Raw genomic sequence first — 20,926 nt, 5'->3', positions numbered from 1 at the left:
CTTGCTCCCCAGGGACCGTGTCCTCTCTCTGTCACAAAGCCTATGCCTGGGTCTGCAGGGCAGTTCCTACATGTACAGTCTGTTCCTTCTTCTGAACCAAAGGCATTCTCTAAAAACTCCTAACAGCAGAGCCGTCATGACCAGAAGACACCAGACCCCCCATGCTGCAATCTGTTAATAGGTGTTTCTATGAGGACATGGTCTCCAAGCCTAAGATGGAATGGGACACCCATTCTGTGTGCAGAGTGCCATCCCTTCCCCACTGCCTTCAGATCTGAGGCAAAGACAAAAGACCACCAGCTCATAAATGGAAAAAAATCCTCTCACCACCTCCTCCCAAGCCCATCCTACTATAAAAACACCACACTGTCTCGCTGTGAGCTTCCTGAGTTTTGATTCTTTTCTATCAAAAGCTTTTTTAAATGAATAAAATTAAAAGTATATCCTGGTTTAAGAAAATCATCGTTATACATGGCTGTTCTTTGCTCATGCCACATTTCTCTCTTGTTCAGTACAGCAAATGTGCTGTATGTTCTCTTGCTACTGCCAGAGGCAAAATAAGCAAAATAAATACTAGCAGTCACTGGTGACCACCTCTACCAGCCAATGTTTTTTCACAGCCATCACTCAGAGAAGGATGGACCTACTTCAGTCAGGCTCTCCTTTGCACATGTGTGAACATGCAAAAAAATGCATGGACCTTTGCTGTTTAGAGAAAGAAATGAGACTGTGGTTATTATTACTGCAGTAAAAGTTTACTACTAGCATGGGGGAGGGATGATGGCCATGTAATAATATTCATTGCAGAAGAATAGAGAAAGGCTACATCATATGAAGCTTTGGAGAGAAGGACAAAACTAAGCAGAGCAATAAGTGGGGGGAGAATTGCTTAGGGCAGGTCAGGGGGATATCTTATGAGTAGCATTGGTAGGAGTCTGGTGAGCAGCAGAACATGGAAGTTCAAGAATGAATATGATTAGAAGATTCATAAGAGAATTTTTGCACTGCAGAGCAAGCACTGGCTCTGTTCAGAAAACAGGAGTTTTCCACTAGTAATATTAAACATATGTCATACTGGAAAAGGAAAATAGTTGCTTTTAATCATAGTGTGACTATTATAAAACTTCTCTCTGATGGAATGTGCAGCTGGTTTGGCTGCAAGAGAGTCAGGAAGACTTTAAAAGACTCTAAAAACTTCAGGAATAAGTAGTCCCCCCAGTGTCCCCATAACCTATCCATCCTGCACTAGCCAGGTGAGCCAGCATTCCCTGATGTGCTGGCAGTTCTGCAGACTGAGGGTAGGAACGAAGGAGGTTTGCTGATATTTGAAACCAGTCACTCTACAGACAAATTAGCCACTGTCTAACACCCTGCTCCAGCTGTGTATAATTTCACTAGAGTTTGCCCATCATCAGATACTTACATTTTCTCTGAATATAAAAGCCAGGATTGCAGCTGAAAGCTCCACCAGGAAGATTAACAAAATGAACATGAAGAACTGGAAGAGAGAAGATATGCAATAGGTAGTAGGAATAATCACGAAACAGACAGTAAAAATAATTAAGGAAACTTTTTTTCCCATACAATTAAAAAACCCTATGAGACAGTCGCTTGGAGCACACACATTCCATCTCTGACCTCATCACAGGACATGGGAGCTTGTGATACTTTTGCCTTGTTCTAATGAGTAAAAGCAAATGAGGTTAGAGAACCCATAGTATCTCCTGATACATCCACACCAGGTCAAAACAGTAAAGCCTATTTGGATTGGAAAAGTTATATAATTGTGGACATGCTCACACAGGGTTAACCTGTCCAGACACAGTTATAGGTATCACATGCAAATGCATACACACCCCTGATCACAGTACAAACAACACAATTTTACTGTGATATAATCACAGCTTATTTTGTGTGGAAGGAAGTACCGAGATATACCCTCAAATATTTATACTGATAACCAAAAATGGACTGTTTTCATTTCAGGACAAAATTAGCCTTGGTTAATATTCCCCTCCACACAATGGGGTTGCACTAAGTTAAGTACTAACCACACAGGACCTCTACAGAAAGTTGATAACACACCATAGTAATTTAATTTAATTTCATTATGCAAGTATCATCCCTGTCTTGTATGGTATCCAATGTGTGCATGTTCACATCCTTAAGATAAGGGCATGCTGCAGACTTGACAGAAAGCACAGTCTGCAGATTAAGTGATAGTAAAAGGGAAACAGACATCCAGGTTGAAGTAAAACCCTTACCCTTACACTTGTGTCATCATAATTTTAGGAAAAGGGAAGGAAAGCACAACAGAGAGGCACCTGGCTGTTCAGTCTAAGCTGGAACTGTATTTCGTCCTGTTGCCTTTGCAACTTTCTGCTGCTTCAGTCTGAAAGTTTGGTTTTCAGTCTTACTAGAGGCACCTTGTTTCGGTGATGTTACCAAGCCCAAGCGATCCACCGTGCCTTCACCCCCCCACCCCACAGAAGTAAATCAGATGAACTCAAGAGGTCTCATCCCCAGAGGCTGAAATCCTGCTGTGAGGGTGCTGTTCCTGGGACCTTGTCTACCCAGAGCACTCAGGCACTCGGGAGTGTTTCCAGCCCAGGATGAGTGATGGGACTCCTGCAGTCTCTGATTCAGATTCCACCTGACCAATTCTCAGTTACACTGATGCCTCATGCTAATTTGATGCTGCTTCAGTCCATATGAAACAGTAAAAAGAACAGACAGGGACCTGCCCTTTAACATCCTTAAAACAACGAATGCTGGTGCTGAGCAACAGCTATAGGAACAGAGCAGAAAGTGGCTAGATTCACACTCTCTCCCAAAGTGGCATTTATTTCCATTCTTGTAGACAAAACAGCGGGCTTGAGAAACCTTAAGTCTGAACTAGGTGGACGTTTTTTACGTTCTTATCTCCATAAAGAGAAAATTACTTTCTGAATCAGCCTGTCTGAAATTCAAACAACCCAAGAATTAGCCCACAGACTCTGGGATAATTTTACAGAACTGAGTAAATGTTAAGACATTAACTCAGATTTTGGCATTGTGTGAGAAAGGCAAAAGTGAATGGAGAACTGTGTAACACCACATCATGTGGAGGGTAATAAACTTGGTACGTGTTATTAATAAAAGTAGATGAAACAAGTGAAAATAAACACAAGAGAAGTCTGGATGGGTTTAGTTTTTGTTGGGGTTTTTGTGTGTGTGTGTGAGAAGTTTATAGAAGGTCTTTCTGAAACACAAAACAGGCAGACAGGGCCAGAAGTACTATTGTGATCCCCAAGCAATGATTTATAAACAGTGTCTGAAAGGCTGTGCATTGTGCACCTCAATAATGGAGAGAGACTTCAAACTACCTGCTTGGAATGGGCAAAATGTTGTTTTATTGTCAATTATCAGAGCTGTAAGTGATTTTTCCCCACTGGAAAAGCACATGCACCACCCTATCACATTTGTCTTCCTGTTTCTGCAGTTGAAACAAAAGAAAAGGAGCCTGGGCTCAAATGACAAAACAAGAAAAGCCAGATGAGCAGAGATTTTTGTTTCTAAGAGCATGCTGTTGCTTGATTTTGCTGAACTAGTTAACTCTAATTTTTTCTTACTGCTGGAGTTTTCTGTGTGGCTTCTTTTTTTTTTCCTGCTCAGAGACTGTTTTAATTTCACCACAGGAGGGCAAAGAACAAGTGATGAGAATGAACGACGCTTTGCAAATTCACATCATCATCCATCAAGGGATCTCAGCATAGTCACTGAGGTCTAAGGTGGTGATCAAGTGATTAATCCCATCACCCTACTAATTGCATTTCATTTACTGATTACTGGGAGACACATGTTCACCCGAGCAGCAGCACAGGTCTGCACAGAAGTGGAAGCAGTTGTTCCCAGATTATCTGTGATAAGCTTCATTATCATTCCCAAACTGATTTACACTTATATTGTGCACTCTGAATTACAGATTTGTAAGTTACAGTAGAAAAAACCCACAAGCAGCCATTAGGGTTGATGAGAAAAAGATGGATCATCAGTGTTTCAGAACTTGCTCCCATTCTGCATTTGAAGGAGAGACAAAATCTGCTTAACTGTGTTTTCCTTCCAAAAATTAAATTGATTACTGATACGTGAGAGCACAAAGGACCCAGCTGGTTAATGCATGGGACACAGTAACCTCACATTCAAATTCAAGCTTGATACCTGACATTTGAACACAGATATTCCCCACATCCAAGGTGAACATCCTGAGAAATGGAATCTCTCATATTGGTCAAAAATCTTGCCTCAGCTCCAGGCGATGGTTATAGAAGTTTTCACAGAAGTGGTTTATCAGAAGTTTCCACAAATTAATGCTTATTTTTCATAACTCATCCAGTGTTCCAGTTTCAGGACTGCTGTTTCAAAAAGAGCAGCAACTGCCTTTAGCTCAAAGGACGTGCATTTTCATGCTGAGAAGTTTGAGGGGCTACTACATCCATTTTACAGGAGTGAAAAACACGATTTTGAAACGAAGCCAAATGAAGGTAACATGGGCTGTTCTTCTAACAAATCTGAATTCAGTCCCTTGGTGCAATGTTGTATGTTCAACAGTACTTTGGATTCTGATTTTTACAGTGTTGTTTTGCAGTCAGAGGACCTTTAGGACAAGTTATTCAATGTCTTATTTGCAGGCCACTGTTTGTTCCTTTTTTTTGTGAGCCAGGTCCAAATGTCAGGAAATCTAGAAATACTTCACAGCCTTGTGCTTAATGCAACATGCTAGGTTCCACAGTGATGGGGTTATTGTTTACCAAGAGACAAGCAGCTTAATGAAAAATAAAAGTCCTTGCAAACACTGATACCAGAACCTAGAGAGCATGCATCTTTCTTGTCCCTTCTAGCTTCTGTTTACATTTGGACTAAAAGCTTCAGGCATACATTATGCATCACTGTGAAATCTCACTCAAGCAGCTCTCTGGCTCATCAATTCTTTAACAACTTTGTAAGTGGACTTGATTTGATCTAGCAATTTCTCCCCAGGTACCACCCCCACAAAGACTTACGCTCTCGGTTTTGCAAGTGTTCCCAGTCTCTCTGCCATACAGTCATGAATCTTTTGCCTATTCAATGTCTAAAACTTACTCCTATCAGACTTCGGGTTTCACAGCTGTTTTAAGATCAGCTGATTTTAACATCAGCTGGTGTGGCCCCGAAAAAGAATTTAACAACATGTTTCTTCTCCCTTGGTATATCAGCACAGGTCCTCATCCAAGTGCTTCACACTGCTTCATGTGAGATGGCTGGCTGTTTAGCAGAGTTGGTGTTGATACCAAGAGCCCTTGAAGACCTGACTGATCAAAATGGAACAATAATTCCTTATCCAGTAATTACTTTCGGAGTTTCTCCTAGTCTAGGGTATTACTTCCAGCCCACATTTTTCTCACATTTCATTCAAAATAAAATAATAATAAAGGTAAATAAATAAAGCAGCAAGGCTCAGAACTATCTCTAGGAGTAAGAAGAGTAATAACCACAAAATTGAGTGTGCTGGAGTATAACTAAAACACATGGATAAACATTCAAACCTGTAACTGATGTTAAATCAGGAAAGAACATGGCCCAGAGCTCCCTTTCTCCAGCCAAGTCACCAGTCTGTATGAAGCAGACACGATTCAGACTGGAAATATTACTCTCCCATTCACTTACAACAACATTTCTCATCAGATTTCACTTTTAGTTTCTTAATCTGACAGGGACAGGCTCTGAAGTAACCTCAGGCTCACTGGGCCTGATCCTTTTCATTTTATTAGGTTCCTCTGGGCAGATCTCCACGGACTTCGCAGGTGACACAATTGTTTTTCTGATTTACTTCTGAGATGAATCACTAGAAATCAAACCCACAGCAGCTTCCCCTAAAGGGCTCTCATTTGCAGGCTATGACCTCAAGGCATATGGGAGCCAAGGGCCAGAGAGAATTTATCCCAGTGAAGCCATGCTCATCTCTAGAAAAACATGGGTTTGCATTCAAGAAAGAAGACTTTCCTGTCCTGTTTAGAGACAAGCCTTTTTTGAACCATGAAGCAGCTGTGCAGGATGCAATCCTAACAAAATACAGTAAGACCAAGATTTTAAAAAAAGGAAAAAAAAAACCAAAACAACAAAACCAAACCAAAACCCACAACAATCCCAACATGCCACCAGACCCATTGGGAGAAACAAATGGTCACATTTCACAAAAATGAAAGAAAAAGAAAACTAATGGTCTGTGTCTTTCAATACATAACTGGCAATGCCTTCCAGTAGGAGATAATGGCCAGAAATCCTGCAGTATCAGAACTTCGGAGGAGTGGGGGGGCAAGGGCAAAAGTGACTTACTTTAGCTCTTTGTATGAGCTAAGTAAGTGGTATTGATGACCAGCATGGGCTGAAATTTAATCCTGTCATTCAGGGGAAAATTTGTCCAAAGGTAACAAATCTGGTTCATTTCAGGAGCAGAGTAGGCTGTATCAGGAAGTGACCAGCTATTGAGAGCAGCAATGACTGCAATGATGCAGTTCTGAGCTGGGCATTTCTGCTGGTGGGGGGGGGGGCTCCCTTGCACAGGAGCTGTGCTCCAGTGTTCCCTCTGCTTTGTTGTGAACCCCTGAGGAATGAATCTACAAGTGGAACAGTGGGTTTTGAGTACCCAAGAAAGGACCGATTCTGGTCACTTTATAAATGTAGAAAAAGCCCAAACAACCAAATGGGGTCAATTAGAATGAAAGCTTAAAAAAGTTAAAATACACTCCCAGACTGAGCTCAAATCCATATAGGTGAAAAAGCAAATTATCTGTATTTCTAGCGGTGTGCAAAAGTATAATAAGCCTACTTATTATCTAAAGGAATAATGGCTACAACAACAGGCACCCATTCCTGCACTTATCACAGCATCATCTATCCAGTCACCACTACTCTTGGGAAGCACCAGGGGGCTAACAGAAATTGCAAGGACACTTACAAAGAGCAGGAGGCATTTGTTCTCGCGGATGGCACCACAGCAGCCGAGGAAGCCCAGCAGGAAGAGCATTGCTCCCATGGCCAGCATGATGTACGCTCCTGTGAAGAGCAGGGGGTTGGCAGCCACTATCTCTCGAAAACCTGTGGGATCCACAATGACCCAGATTCCCAGTCCCAGCAGGCATGCTCCTCCCAGCTGTCACAGCACAAGGAAAGGAGAGAGAGGGAGATAGGTCAACATAAAACAACTTGCAGAAAAATGGGAGTCATTGCTATCTTTTGATCAAAGGTGTTAATTTGGAGAATTTGTGTTTCTCCAAGGCATATGTTCCCTGCTGTGCAGGTGACTTCTGACATGCTGCTCTTAGTATCTCTTGCTCAATACATGAATCATTTGCAGCAAAAGCACCTTTCTTTCTTGGCACATCACTCTACCAACTGTTTACTCTCCCTACTGCAGAGAGACAGTCTTGATCTGCTGCCACATCTGTAGAGGACAGCCCGGTGAAGGGGCTCGCATGAACCATACCTGCCACAGAGGCCAGGGTGGCTGGGCACTCCCATCCTTCCTTTCAAAAACGAGAACAACTAAGAATGACTCCACATGTGGTAGGAAAATTACTACTTCTGAGTGAAAACCTCAGCAGGGCACCCAGGACTAGAAAACAATTTCTTCTGCCATTCAAGGATAAACCACGTGCACCATTAGTTACAGCTTTCCCTGTCAAGGACAGCAATAACTCAGACAACAGTGACCACTGTGCTGCCTTGCTGAATGTCTGAGCATCTTTGGATGCTGCAAAACACTCAGTGATTGCTAGTGCAAAGCAGAGGGGATATTCTGTATCGTGGCAACTTTGCCACACTGTAGTCTATCCTGCTGGGGAACAGCAAGCTGCTGGAAACAGGGGGATCCAGAAAAGAAAGTTAATTCCAAATACTTACAAATATAAAGAAATTGAAAAGAAACATCAGGTATTTCATGCAGCTCAGACAGTCTCCCTCCATGGTCTTCAGGGTCCTTTGTCCAATTCCTTCTGCAAAACAACAGCACTTTCTTAGCACACCCATTTTTATTGGAATGACACAATCCTATCTCCAATCTATTTGTATTTCCCCCAAGGCCCTGTGGAGTTCATTATGCAAAAGAGCTCTTTCCTTACCCGAACAGGCAACACAGTGCAGGCTAGTAAGAGATAATGACTGCTGCTAGGTCCCTTTGCATTCTTTAAGGTTTGAAGGCAAACACAAAAGTAAAGGGGAAGGTTGCAGGAGAGGAAATGTCTAGCTTTGCTTCAGAGTGAGATACTGGGGAAAAGATATCCCTCTGCACATGAAGAATTTTTTTTCCCCACTCCTTAAAGCTTGTCAAGTCTAAGAATCACTGAATGTACCTGTCTATTTCGCACTGAGAAAAGGTCATATTGAAACAGGAGCCAGAACAAGCTGTACCCAGTTAGAAGACGCACAAAAAGTGTCTGGGACAGCTATCTTCATACAAGCTTCCTCTACCGAATGAATGCCACACAAACATGGACAACAGCTTCAGGGAAACTTGAAGACATTTGGCCTTGGAATGACAGCAGTGCGTGGACATGGCAGGGCCCAAGGAGGCTGTCCTCACATGGTTACTCAGCCTGGGGCACAACACCTGCTTGCCATCAGTGTGAGATTTTCCTGTGCCAATGAAGTCCTGCTGCTCTGTGCCCCACCCTGCACAGGTCTTTTGCAAGAGGAACCCATGGATCAGCATTGGAAAGCTTTTGAGGCCAGGAAAAATTGCTAAGGAGTCTTAACCAGTTCTGAAACTCAATGTTTGATTTAGACAACTGCTTGGGGAATGCTTGCATTGGAACACCAGCAATAAATCCTGACCAGGTGAGTCTACACTGGAGGAAGGTTCCTGCTTGCTGTTTAATGAAGTGTCTATGTTTCCTAATATGCCATTATATCACCAAGTACCCTAGAGGGACTGACGAATAAATACATGAAATAGTAAAACTTCCACTGAAACAGAAAACAATGCAGTCATGGCACAGTGCATAGATGGATCTGTACATTTGCAAACACTGAGGCACAGGTTTGCTTGGCTCCACAGATGAGCCTTCCCAAAGCCCCCATGCTTCTTAATGCATCTCATTCCCTTTCTCCACTGCAAATGCTATTCTCTAAACAGACCTGCATCTAATGATATGCTATGTTAGCTAAGTCCATTTAATTCACTTAAAAGAAAAAACTGAAATTATCTGAGATTTTCACCAGGCCAGAAATAAAACTGCCTTTCACTCCATTGTTTCTGTTAAACCACAAAATCTGTGAGTGCTGTAGAGCCTCATGAGGTGCTTTCCCCTGCAACCATAGGAACTGCTCTGCTTTAGCCAAAGAGCTGAGAAAACCCATGGCAGGCAGTGCTCCCAGCACGGGGCTGCCTGAGGTAAGAACCAGATTTTTTGTTACACAGTGTGTGTTTGGTGCAATGCTTTCACTTGATTTAAAATCAAATCAATTCCTTCTTAGTGACAAGACAGGCTGAGACACAAATGGTGTGACACAGAAGCTCACGTGGACATGCAGTTGCTTTCCCTCTGCATCTGCCTGTACCTGGGGCAGGATAGCAGCGTGCCTCTGCTGGCTGGTACTGCCCAGGGAACCCCTTTTGCTAGAGAAATCCTGAGAAGATCCACCTTGCTTCTGGAGAAACACAAACCTGAATCTAAACCTGAGAGTGAGGGCAATATTTTTTCTTTATAAAGTTTATTTTCTTATACCTATGATACATAACTGTTCTGCCCAGAGAGATTCAAAGACAAGACCATGACTGCACAGAGCTCTGATGTGGGCCTGCAAGAAATGCCCACAGCTTCCTGACACTGTTTAAAGCCATATTTGCAAGTCTCGTGAAGAAAAGAGTTCTTAAAGTCCAGAAGGGTAAGGAGCTGGGCAGGGAGTTCTTCAGTTTCATGGGAAAGGTGAGCCTTCAGCTCCACTAACACATGAGTTGGACACTAGAGAGGGATATGAAAATACAGACAGATCAGTGGGATACTGGGATTTCAAGAGTCCCACAATTAGTGTAACCTAGGTGTTCCCATCACCACACTAAAAATTCACGCTCCAATGAAACAAAGGATGGCTAAATCTTAGTATATTAGCCGAAGTCTTAAAGTTATCTCAGAAATTTCAAACTCCTGCTGCCTTGAGCACCCACCTGTGTGATCCATATTACAGCAGCCTTTGTCAAAATAAAAAGAACAAAACCCAAGAGTTTAGCCTTATTGTGCCACTATACATCATTCACACACCCCACTACAGTCACCCACACGAAAGACAATGCCTGTGGTCCAAGAAGCAGCAGTTCCTAAGCCTAACACTGTCTGGCTGCTTTGTAGTGTTGATAAATCACGTTCCTGCCTTACTTTCCTTTCCATGTCTGGGACTGCTCCCTCTGTAAGGCGAGCAAGCTCCCTTGGAACTGCTCCGATTTACATGAGCTGAGTACAGGTCTACTTTTACTTTCAAAGACAAACGTAGGCTATGATTCTTTGCATTGCTCCTGCCTGCCCATCCACTCAGTTTGTTAAAATGTCTTCTAGACATAAGCAGGGAAGGGAGATTGTAAATCCATTGAGCAATAAGATCCTGAAAACTTCACTGTCCCAAAGAATCAGTCAGTCGCAATAACCTGGGAGTAGCACGAACACAGGCACACTCAGCTTTAGGGCTCCCTTCTGCTTTGCTGGGGCACAAAATTGTCCCCAGGAGTGGTACTGGGCTCGGATTTGTAATTTCTAAACCCATCACACTTCACACAGCAAAGCAACAACTAAGTGCAACCCTACTCATTGCACTGTGCTTCAGCTCAAGACCACACCCGCTGGGGCTTTCAGATTCCAAAATTCTTCTGCTCAGGATGTGCAAATGGAACTTGGCGGCAATAATGTGAGGTCTGGGCTGGTAAAGCCAAGAACAAAGCATATCAGAGTTTTCACATCAGAAGAACTCAATGCAAGCTTCCAGAAAATGCCAACCCACTGACCTGATCTGAGAAACAGGAGCTCTGAGCAACTGTTGCACTGCTGGAACTTAGAACTTGGAGAGACCCACACATACCAGCACAACACACAGGTTTCTGCTGGGTACCCAGCTTTCCAAACAGCACAGGCAAGGCCACCCTTTGGATCCTGTGACTGCACTGATTCAAACAGGGCAAATCAACCAAAAGCATGATCTGATCTCTTATGAGGCACTTAAAACTGTTTGGTGTCAGAGCTTGGGCACTCCAGCATATCTTACCATCTAGCTCGTATCTGCGGCGTGCTCCAGACTTTGAACAGTATGTAAGTAATGCTATTTACAAACAATGCAAGCAAAATGCAGATAATATGAGTTACAAATAACGTAATTATGAATGCATTTGTGCCAACTACTGCCTTGCTAATTAGCTGAAGGTTCCTGGAGTCCCTGATGACAGGCTTCATGGCTAAAATAACTGACATTAGGAGACAATCCTGACCCACAGAGATGGGCTTTCCTTCTACTTTTCTTTTTAAGCCATACACACAAAAAGCAAATCATCTGAGTTACTCCTACTACACACTGATACTAGTGTGATAAAAACTGAATGCATATGCCTTAATCTACCTTTTAAAAATATCTTCACTCCCCTCCTCCAGGCCCCAAATCTGTGAGAGATTAAATTCTTCTCTGCAGGAGACATTTAATGCTAAGCAAACATTAACAGTCAGAACTGCAGAAGACAGCGGCTGACAGATGCTCTCCCTGGCTTGTCCCATCTCAGACCTGTGAGACATATGAGATGCATTTGTTTTTGTCTGAAATGTAGCTATAAATGTTCAGCTTTTTCTTAAGCACATTATTCTACATTTTTCTCTCCCCTATATCCCCCATGAATTTTATCTTGCAAAGTGATGGGGAGGCTAAAAGTCCCCAGCAGCGTAGCCAGGAAACACAGCCCAGCTGCTGTAATCAGTTAGGAATAAAGTCTGCTTTTTTAAGGCAATGCATTTTTTTGTTCTCCAGCCACTTCCTTCCGTCATTTGCTTTGCATGCCTTGCAGCTGCCTTGAACTTCACATTTCTAAAGGCAGCTGCTCAACCACACCCCTCAAAAAAGCTTCCAATTTTCTCTTTGCTGCCACTGACATTTCCCTCAACCACCGTTTCGCTTTAACACTGGATTGAAACCCACAGAATCAACTGCGGTTGTTCCTTTAGCTTTGCTTTGAAGATGGAATCACTGAAAAACTTAGGTTGGACAGGATCTCTGGATGTCACTTAGTACAAGTATCCACTGCCCCCAACCTGGGCCAATACCAAATCTGATCCAACTTCGAAGTTAGAGCACCCTGCTTAGAGTTACATTAGTTAAGTTTTGAATATCTCCAAGGGCTGGGATTCCCCAGTCTCTCTGGACACCTCTTCCAGTGTTTGATGATTTTCCTTGGTGAAAAGATTTTCCACAACAGCTGCCCAAGGTGTGTCTGAGTTACCTGGTGGCAAATGGAACAAGAGCATCTCATGGATGTGCTAGTCTATCAGAACTGTCAGGAGCACCTTATCTTCACCAGTCTCAACCCTCACGTCTTCCGTATCTTATCACTACTACCCTCTACTGAAAACAAATGTGTGAACCATTTTCCTTGCACATCCCTAACATGTCACTGCAGACAATTCGTGTTTCAGCACATACATTCAGACAGATTGCCCAGCTGCTCATCACAGTCTTCCCATCTCAAATATATGATAGAAAACACAGAATAACTGAGATTGAGAGAGATGTCTACATGTCCTCTTGCCCAACCCTCATGCAGATCACTTTTTCAGTCACTGCCCTTCTATCATATGATCCGTGTATAACTTCTTTCAGCATAAATATCTCTTTGCTGTAAACATGCATGAAGAACTTGTCCACTGAACTGATGCTGAACTGTTGCTTCCTGTAAAACCTAAAAACGAGTTCTGCAGTACTTCCTACAATATATTAGCCTGTGGTTTGAGGAGCAGATGATGTCAACTCACACCTACTTTCATAATCATGCACGATGTACCAAGTAAAAGCAGAAGATGTGTTTGAAGTTCTCCAGAACCAATGCCAGGCAGCCTTTAAAGGCATTAAAAAATAAGGACTAAATTCTCTTTCAAGTAAACGTATTGATTTCTAGAGGCTCTCCCAGATACGATGTCACTGGAAATATCCCTGAAGCTCTAAGCCGTACCAGTGGCAAAGGATCACCACCACTTGGTATTGCTCCATGGTGTCCTCTCCCCAGCAGTGTGGCAGGCCACCCTTTGGCTTGCAGGTGTGGAGACTTGGCTCAGCATGCTTGTCTTCCTTCCCAAGTACATCTCCCGTAAGAGGATTTCTGTGTTCACTGTCTGCAAGCAGTACTCAACTTTAAACCAAAGTGGTGGGATCTCCTAAGAGAACATATCTAACAGGAAGGGCCTTCCAGAAAATCCTCTCAGAGTACTATTTTCACACAGTCTGCTCCTCTAGATACAACAGAGATTAAGGGCAGTTTCATAAGGAGTTTCATAAGGAAGGATGACTTTCTGCAGTACCTTGCTGGTGATACGGTGGCAGATGAGCTGTGTTTTTCTCACCCCCTCCAGCACACCATAGCTTAACCTTTAGGGCACCCTTAACCTGCCCTGACAGAGATACAGAGAAAGTACCTGGCATACAGAAAGAGCAAGCCATTAACAGCACTCACCTTTGCTAATCTTGGGACTTGAAGCACAGTGTCTCTTCCAGTGTTTAACTGTCTGTGTGTCCCATGTATCTCCTTCTATCCAAGCTTGTCCTGTAAGAGAAAAATACACAATTACTGAAGAAGTCAATAAAATGCAATCATGTTAAATACACAGTTTATTAAAACACACCATCCTGATGAATATGCTCAGCCTAATTGCCACCTTAATTTAGTGTACATTAGCATTAATGAAGAGCTTTTAATACCCAGCAAGGGATTCAATTCCTCAGAATCTCTTTAACAATCTTTGGGGTGTTTTAAATGCCCACAGACCACACGTAAATCTATAGTCCCATTACACATGCACTTCATATCACAAGAGGACTAGATTAATACCAGCTGCACCTTCAGTATTTTATAGGAGGTTTAGACAAACTTTAATCTGCTGTGACTTTGCAGCCCATTTACTGGGAAAATGGAAAAGGCAGGAAGGAAGATGGAATCCACCTTTGGGAAGCCCAGCCATTAGGAGCAGCAGCGTGAAATGTTGGGTGTTATCCCTCATTCTTCCAGCCAGCTGTCATGCCAACTTGAGCAAACTATTTCCTTTGCCTCATTGTCACTGCCTGGGAAGCAATGGCAGAGAGGAGCAGCAAAGCCACAGCCCTGTCCACTCAAAAGCATTAGATATAATGGTGCAGGCAGAGGGACTCAGGTGCCCACTGCCACTGCCCTCAAGCTAACAATCACAATTTTCTCAGTACGCTTTAATTTCTGCCCACACAATGCTAATGACAGCCTTTGACTAAGCAAAGGTGAGGTGAGACTACAGACTAAGGTGCAAGGCACACAGGTTTGACTCTTGCTTTCTCAGGGCACCCTCTCCTAGATTGCTTTTCCCACCTATCTGACACAGCCCCAAGACTGTATTGCAGGGCTGTGGGGAAGGGGTGGTCTTTAACTCTTCAAAGAGCACCCCATGCCATAAGACCACAATACTCACACAGGGCTCAGCACTGTAACTCACTCACTTGTGCTTCACAAATGGTTTTGGCATACTCACAGCTTTGCTGGAGCTGCTGCTTCCCCGTGAGGCACCCGATAAGTCACCTGGGTCTCTCCCTGCTCTCTCACTGCCAGCATTCCATCATGATTTCTGGAGTGGGTGCATTTAACATGTTGCCCACAAACATTTGTAAATGTGCCTTTGAAAATTGCCTCCCATTAAGACTTCTGTGAGTAAAAGTCTATCGTTTGTTGTTGGCAGGAAGCGAACAAGGAGTTTCAAGGTGGCTGAAACTATTACAATATAAAACATAAATGAATATTCATAGACCTTTTGTTTTGCATTAATCCTTCACGTTTAATGTCCTTCCTCTGTCACTGAAAACCTACATCTCTAGATGAAGAGCAGGGATGGCTTCCCCTTTGAAATCCAGAGGGTACAAACATCTCTTGGCAATCCACCTGTCTGTGCTGTGAAGTGCTGAAGGCAGGAGCCGGGCAGTGGCTGAACTGCCCTACATTGCAATGCTGGGGACAAGGGCTGCCCCGGATCAGCACAGCTTTTCCACCAGTGTCAAAGTTCAGAGGGTGCTGTGTGGCTGGCCGGGAGATGGCTGCAGCAGGTTCAGCACATCTGAAGAGGGCTTTGGAGAGTGTACAGCTAGGACAAGGGACAGTGCCCCGCAGCAGAGAGCCCCTGTTTGGCACTCAGAGCCCAGTGCCCACGCTGACCTTTATAGCTATTTCTTTGGTGTGTAGGGACACTTCATCCTGTGTTTTGCATGTGTGATTAAGAGACAATTTCTTCAGCTGTCCTGTCCTGTAATGCCACTGTCTTAGGATAGATGCTGCCAAGAGAAGATGGCTCTAACTTTAAAGCAGAGATGACACTGTGCTATACAAACCTATCATTAAGAAAATAACCAGAATAATAAGATTCCTGCTCCTACTGTGTCTGCATATAATTACATCCCTACAAGCCCTCAGAGGTCTGCCTGGGAGAGGAATTTTATTTTTTATCCATCATAAGTCACAATATTTTAAAGAAATTACAGCACCCCAGAGAAGAAGAGTTTAAATGCTTCAGTAGGTACCAGCAGGTAGTGTGTCAGAAGGAATGAAAGACTGCATTTGGTGCCAAACAGCAGCAATGTTCCACCTTACTCTGTGGCCTTAAAGGGGAGGAAGTCCCTGCCAAACAGATTCTCTTTTGTTAATAGCTACGATTTTGTCATTAGGGAGAATTGCACAAAGTGCAAACCCACCATGCCTAATTGTGACTCCAGCAAGCTGATGTCTTTAATTACAGTCACTGAGGAAACACAGTAGGAGCTGGAGCAACAGCTGAGGCCAAGCCTCATCCTTGGGCTGGCCAGCTGTGGCTTGTACATTGTCCACAGCCACCACATCAACTCTCCTTGGCTTTGGCTTCTCTTCACATTCACATTGCAGCCCTTTGAAGAGCAGGCTTTGATGAAGGAAAAGCATCTAAACACAATCCTCCTGCTGGTATCATGCTGCAAGAAAGACAGCTGGAGCTCCAAAGCAAAGAGGGATGGAGCAGAGAGAGTCTGATACAGACAAGAGGCAGCAACTGAAACAAGAAATGAGTGGAGTGTGCAGGATGGAGAAGCAAGGCCTGTCTTTGTGAGAAATCCAGCCTCCTGCATGTTGACTAGATCAGGAAGGGTCACCAGATGAACCCCTTACGAGTGTCCCGCTTTGCAAGGGCTTCTAAGTACTGCCAGCCCCCTGTGCTCACCACATTTGCAGGGTTGAGAGACACTTAAATACATGCCAGCCCATATATTCAAAGGAGAAGCTGAAGACAGAAGTCGTGTCCTGCTGGATCTCTACATCAGGTCAGTGTTTTCATGGTGAAGGGTGAGGAGAAACATCTCTGTGGAAGCAGGATCAGAATAATTTCATTTCCTTGCAATGGCATCAGAAAAAAAGTGAAACGCTTTTTGCTTTAGAACTGGACCTTGGCACAAGGTCAGCCCCGTGTGTTATCCTGTAACTATTGCTCCTACCTAAATAACTAATTGTTCTGGAATTTCATAGCACTTGCACAGCAGAATCGTTGCTATGACACAACTACATTACCACACGTAAATCCAATTAGATCTCAAAGTGCACTGTGTAACTGTAATCGGCCCCTGTGGAGCAGCCATGAGACCTGCACAAGGCCATGCAACTGGATACTAAATTACAGTCAATCTACCTCCTCTTTAGTTGCATTAAAATGCTAATGTCACTGTAACATGGGCCCATTTACCAGCGATGACTGCCTTGCCTTGCAACACTGGAGTGAATGAGGCTGTTGCACTGCCTCAGAGCATTTAATTCCTCAGCACAGTTGAGTGAGCAAAGCCCTTAGGGGCATCTTATATCTTCAAACAGTAACCTGATTGGCTTTTATAACACTAAAAGCATATGAGGCTTGTGACAGTGTTTAAATGAATCAGAGCTGCCTCCAAAACTACCCTAAGTTTCCTACACAAGCAGAGCAACTGGGTCCCATCTCATCCTGATTGCTTTTAACAAGAACACATTTCTGCCACCAAAAGTTCGTGTGCGTAAGAGCACATCAGTCTCACACAGGAGGAAAAAGAGGGCTGGACTGAACCCTCTAAATTTTCATATAAATAACACCAGCTCTGCAACGAAACTACTAACACAACTCTTGCCCTCTGTTTTATATTTGCAACTTTGCACAGTGTGTGCATAGAACACATGAGATCATAAAGAGGTAAAAATCCCCCACACGTGCACAGACATTCAGAATGGAAATTCAGAAGTCCCAGAGCAGAACCAATTCTAAATGTTGTAACATTTTGAAAAGTGCTAGATTATGTGTTTGAAGTGCCAGCATGGCTTCAGGCCACAGGCTGCTCCACTTCAGCTGGTGCAAATGTGCGCACTGCACCGTTCGAAACATGAACTGCCTGCTCACTTTGGCCCCTTCCCAAGCAAGGTTCCACAGGTAATCACATCTGGCTCTTTCATACAGCTTCTCACACACAGGCCCCAGCTGTCTCAGAAAAGAAGATCCTGCATACAGAACCAAAACATAGCCTGCAATGCTTTTAAGTTCTGTTCCTCTAAAAAAAAGTCCTCAGATAGCTCACAGGTGTATTTTCCCTTGTATTAACTGCAGTACAATGGAACCATATGGTACCAATTGTCTGCCTTTCTAAACAGATGACCCAGAGATGACATGCACTGATAATATAAAAACATTAATTTTGTTTATTAGATGAGAAAACCAGGGCTAAAAGGGGAATGGATGTGCTAAGCCTCCTGACCTCCAATATAGCTCTCTGCTCACCGGTCTGTACTGAGAGCAGTCCCAAACCCATGAAAAAGCTGATCACTTCTGGCTGACAAGTTGCACTCTTTGACAGGCATCTTCTGTCCCAGAAAGCTGTTATTTAACAAATCAAAAGGGAGGCAGCTGACTTTGGCCTCCTATTTCTGAAAGTATTTCTCTTCCGGATGGAATAAATGTCACCCTCCTGAGTGGATCGTGGGGTTGCAGCACAAGCCAGGTGACATTACCCACTGTCATGTCAGATACTGTCGAGTGTCTAAACACTCCATATGTTTGCACACCTCCAGGTGCTAAGGGGATTTAACACAAAGCCTAAATGCCTGCCACTTTTTCCCTGAGCCTGCCACATCTCACCTTTACAACATGTGGCTCCTCAGTGCTCTTTTCTGTTCTCTTTTCCTATAGCCCTGCTTTGTTTGCAGCAAATGCCTCAGCAGTTTGTGGCATTCATGATGGTTTTGAGAGATGCAGGAATAAATCTCAGGAACACTGGACAGTTGCTGTGGCAACCTTGTCCTCCTCAGACCATGATTTTCAGTACTTTAAGAATTTTCCTGATACTTCGCAGGCTTCAGGGAAACAAGGCAAAGAACAAAAGTTATTTTAAAGTAAGGATGTTACCAAAAGGGATTACTGTAAGCCACAGGGCCTCATCCTATCAAAAAGATGATGATGTTGATGTCCATAGCAAGAAAAAGAAGCCCCAGACTGTCCGAGCAGAGGCAGAGGCAAGGGGCCATGGGCAAGGGAATTTGAAATCCCTGCTTGTGTCATCTGTTCTAACACAGAATGGACCTGCAGATCAATAGGTTAACTTCTTTTTATTGTGTTTATTCTCAGTGTTTTTTCATAAGGCAGAGGTGTAGAAAAACTAACCCACTGTTTAGGATCATTTAATTGGGGAAGAAATAACTTAATTCCTTTTAAAAAAGAAATCCCAAACAGAACGAGAAATGCATTAAATATTGTACAAAAAAAAAAAAAAAAACCCAAACCCAACAAAATAACAAAACAAAACAACAAGAAAACAGCAAAAAAAAAGATACCAACAAACAAACAAACCAACCCCCCCACCAAACCAAAACCAGACCAAAAGCCCAGAAAACTAACAAAATTCCCTGTTCAATGTGAGAGCCTACACAGATATAAAAACAAAACAATCAGTTTAGTCAGGTTTAATCAGTCTAGAAAAGCAAAGGTTAGGAAAAAGAGCCTCTAAGAAAAGCAGATCTTAAATGAGGGATGTCAGTAGTACTAAATAAACCAGAAAATAATATTTCTGGAAATCTGAGAAGTGACATTATTTATCTGTTTCTGGTCATCTTTTAAATTTTTTTAACAACTAGAATAACAATGCATGCCAAAGTATTATGGATTCTAAACATAATAGGATACTATAGGAAATACATACATTTCACAAGCTATAGGTGCGATATGTGCAGGAAAACTTGAATGCAGCAAAAGACATGAGAAATGACCTAGGAAAGAGAAGCAAACCTGAAGTTTAATTTACCCTGCTTATAAGTCAAACTGATACATGTCATAAATATTCCATGTGCAAATCTAAACTGAGTTTCACTGTAATCAGCACCTTTAACTTACTCTAACACATAAAATTGCAGTTAATGTGGTTTGAAAGGAAAATGTGACTGATCTCAACCACACCTGTCCCAATTAAGGTACGAATGCCCAACTATTCAACACCTTTTGCTACAGATATCTTTGATTTCAGATTAAGAGAAAGAACCATTGCCACAGCCCACAGGAGAGCTTCAGATGTTCTGCAGGAAAATAAATGAGAGTCAATAAACCCCATAATCTTGGCATACGTGTTTCTAAATGTTCTCTCTTCCTCCATGAGATGTATAATCTAAGTGCTCCAGCAACCATCAGGTTCCAGGCAGACAAAAGACCCCAAGCACAATTCATACGTAGATGACAGGAGTAGAGGGACTGAGATATGAGCCAAGACTTGAAGGCTGGCTCCCAGCTGCTTTTGCTTTCCCAATGGATAACAGATACTGCATCAATACACACACTGTCATGCTAGTGATTTTGCTGCTCTCTTAACACCTCATTTTTCTCTCTATCTGAACTTATTTTGAAAGCATGCAGTTCACTGTCCCCTTCTCCTTTCTCTTCTGTCCTTACTCAGGGCATGGGAATCATGAAAGACTGCATGGCTGGTTATTGTTAATGCATTTGAAAGTGCAGGCCTTTAAAAGGGGGTTGTTCTGGAACATGCCATGGTTTTCCTTGCTATTTGCACAGGCAGCTAATGATCATCCTAATAGCTTCTCTCTCTGAAGTCGTAATAAGCTTACAAATGAACCCATTCAGCACATATTAAAAAGCAAGGGATGCTCCTTTGATTACAGCCTTTATGGAAATCTCTGAATATTTGTTTTGTTGCTGCACAGCCACAATTAGGACATGCTGCTGGGAGCCGTCTCAGCTGCCAGAGCCGTGGGGCTTGGAGACACCTCCAGTGCCATAGCAACACAGCCACCTCTCCCTGCATCAGACACAGGGAGCCTGGCAGCCCTTCAGCCTAGGCAAGCAGCTTCAGCTCTTGCAGAAATTAAGAAATGAAAGGCACCTAGTTAAACTTCCTCTGCTGATGCCTCACCTGCGTTCCCAAAGCAGCAGGGACAGCCCCCGTGCAGCTCTCCTGAGGGAGCCGTCCTGCTGCACCTGCCACGGCCCTGCCACGAGCACGGATGGGTCACACAGCCCCTGGGGCACGGCTGCACAGCCCACTCTGGGGTCTGGAGGCACCTGTTCCACACTGCAGGAAAACTGGGAACAAGAGGAACACGGGTTGGGGAGACCTGAGGAGGCAGGAGCTTTACTTTGCTGAGGTGCCAGTACAGGGGAACTCGCTTCCATCGCCACTTGTA

The 20,926-nt window shown here is 43.4% G+C and overlaps 1 protein-coding gene across 4 annotated transcripts in view; it reads right to left on the bottom strand.

Annotated features, from left to right (window-relative positions):
• The window catches only part of TSPAN18 (tetraspanin 18), a 120,693-nt gene that overhangs the window by 13,257 nt on the left and 86,510 nt on the right, over positions 1-20,926 (bottom strand). The window contains exons 3-7 of one of the 4 annotated variants that reach the window (XM_042038785.1): positions 19,438-19,504; positions 13,709-13,798; positions 7,921-8,012; positions 6,977-7,171; positions 1,424-1,498 (exon numbers count right to left, since the gene is read on the bottom strand). In XM_042038785.1, the coding sequence (XP_041894719.1) occupies positions 1,424-1,498; positions 6,977-7,171; positions 7,921-7,983 (333 nt within the window). In that variant the 5' untranslated portion in view covers positions 7,984-8,012; positions 13,709-13,798; positions 19,438-19,504. Of the gene's footprint in view, positions 1-1,423; positions 1,499-6,976; positions 7,172-7,920; positions 8,013-13,708; positions 13,799-16,454; positions 16,553-19,437; positions 19,505-20,926 lie in introns of those variants that run through there. The other 3 variants (XM_042038783.1, XM_042038782.1, XM_042038784.1) reach the window with 3 other exon arrangements.

This window comes from Corvus kubaryi, unplaced genomic scaffold, assembly GCF_017639235.1.
Source record: "Corvus kubaryi isolate FWS band 111438036 unplaced genomic scaffold, C.kubaryi_AGA036_p1.0 37392, whole genome shotgun sequence".
Lineage (NCBI taxonomy): Eukaryota > Metazoa > Chordata > Aves > Passeriformes > Corvidae > Corvus > Corvus kubaryi.
The sequence above is the reverse complement of the archived record's forward strand: the minus strand, read 5'-3'. Positions and strand labels throughout refer to the sequence as shown.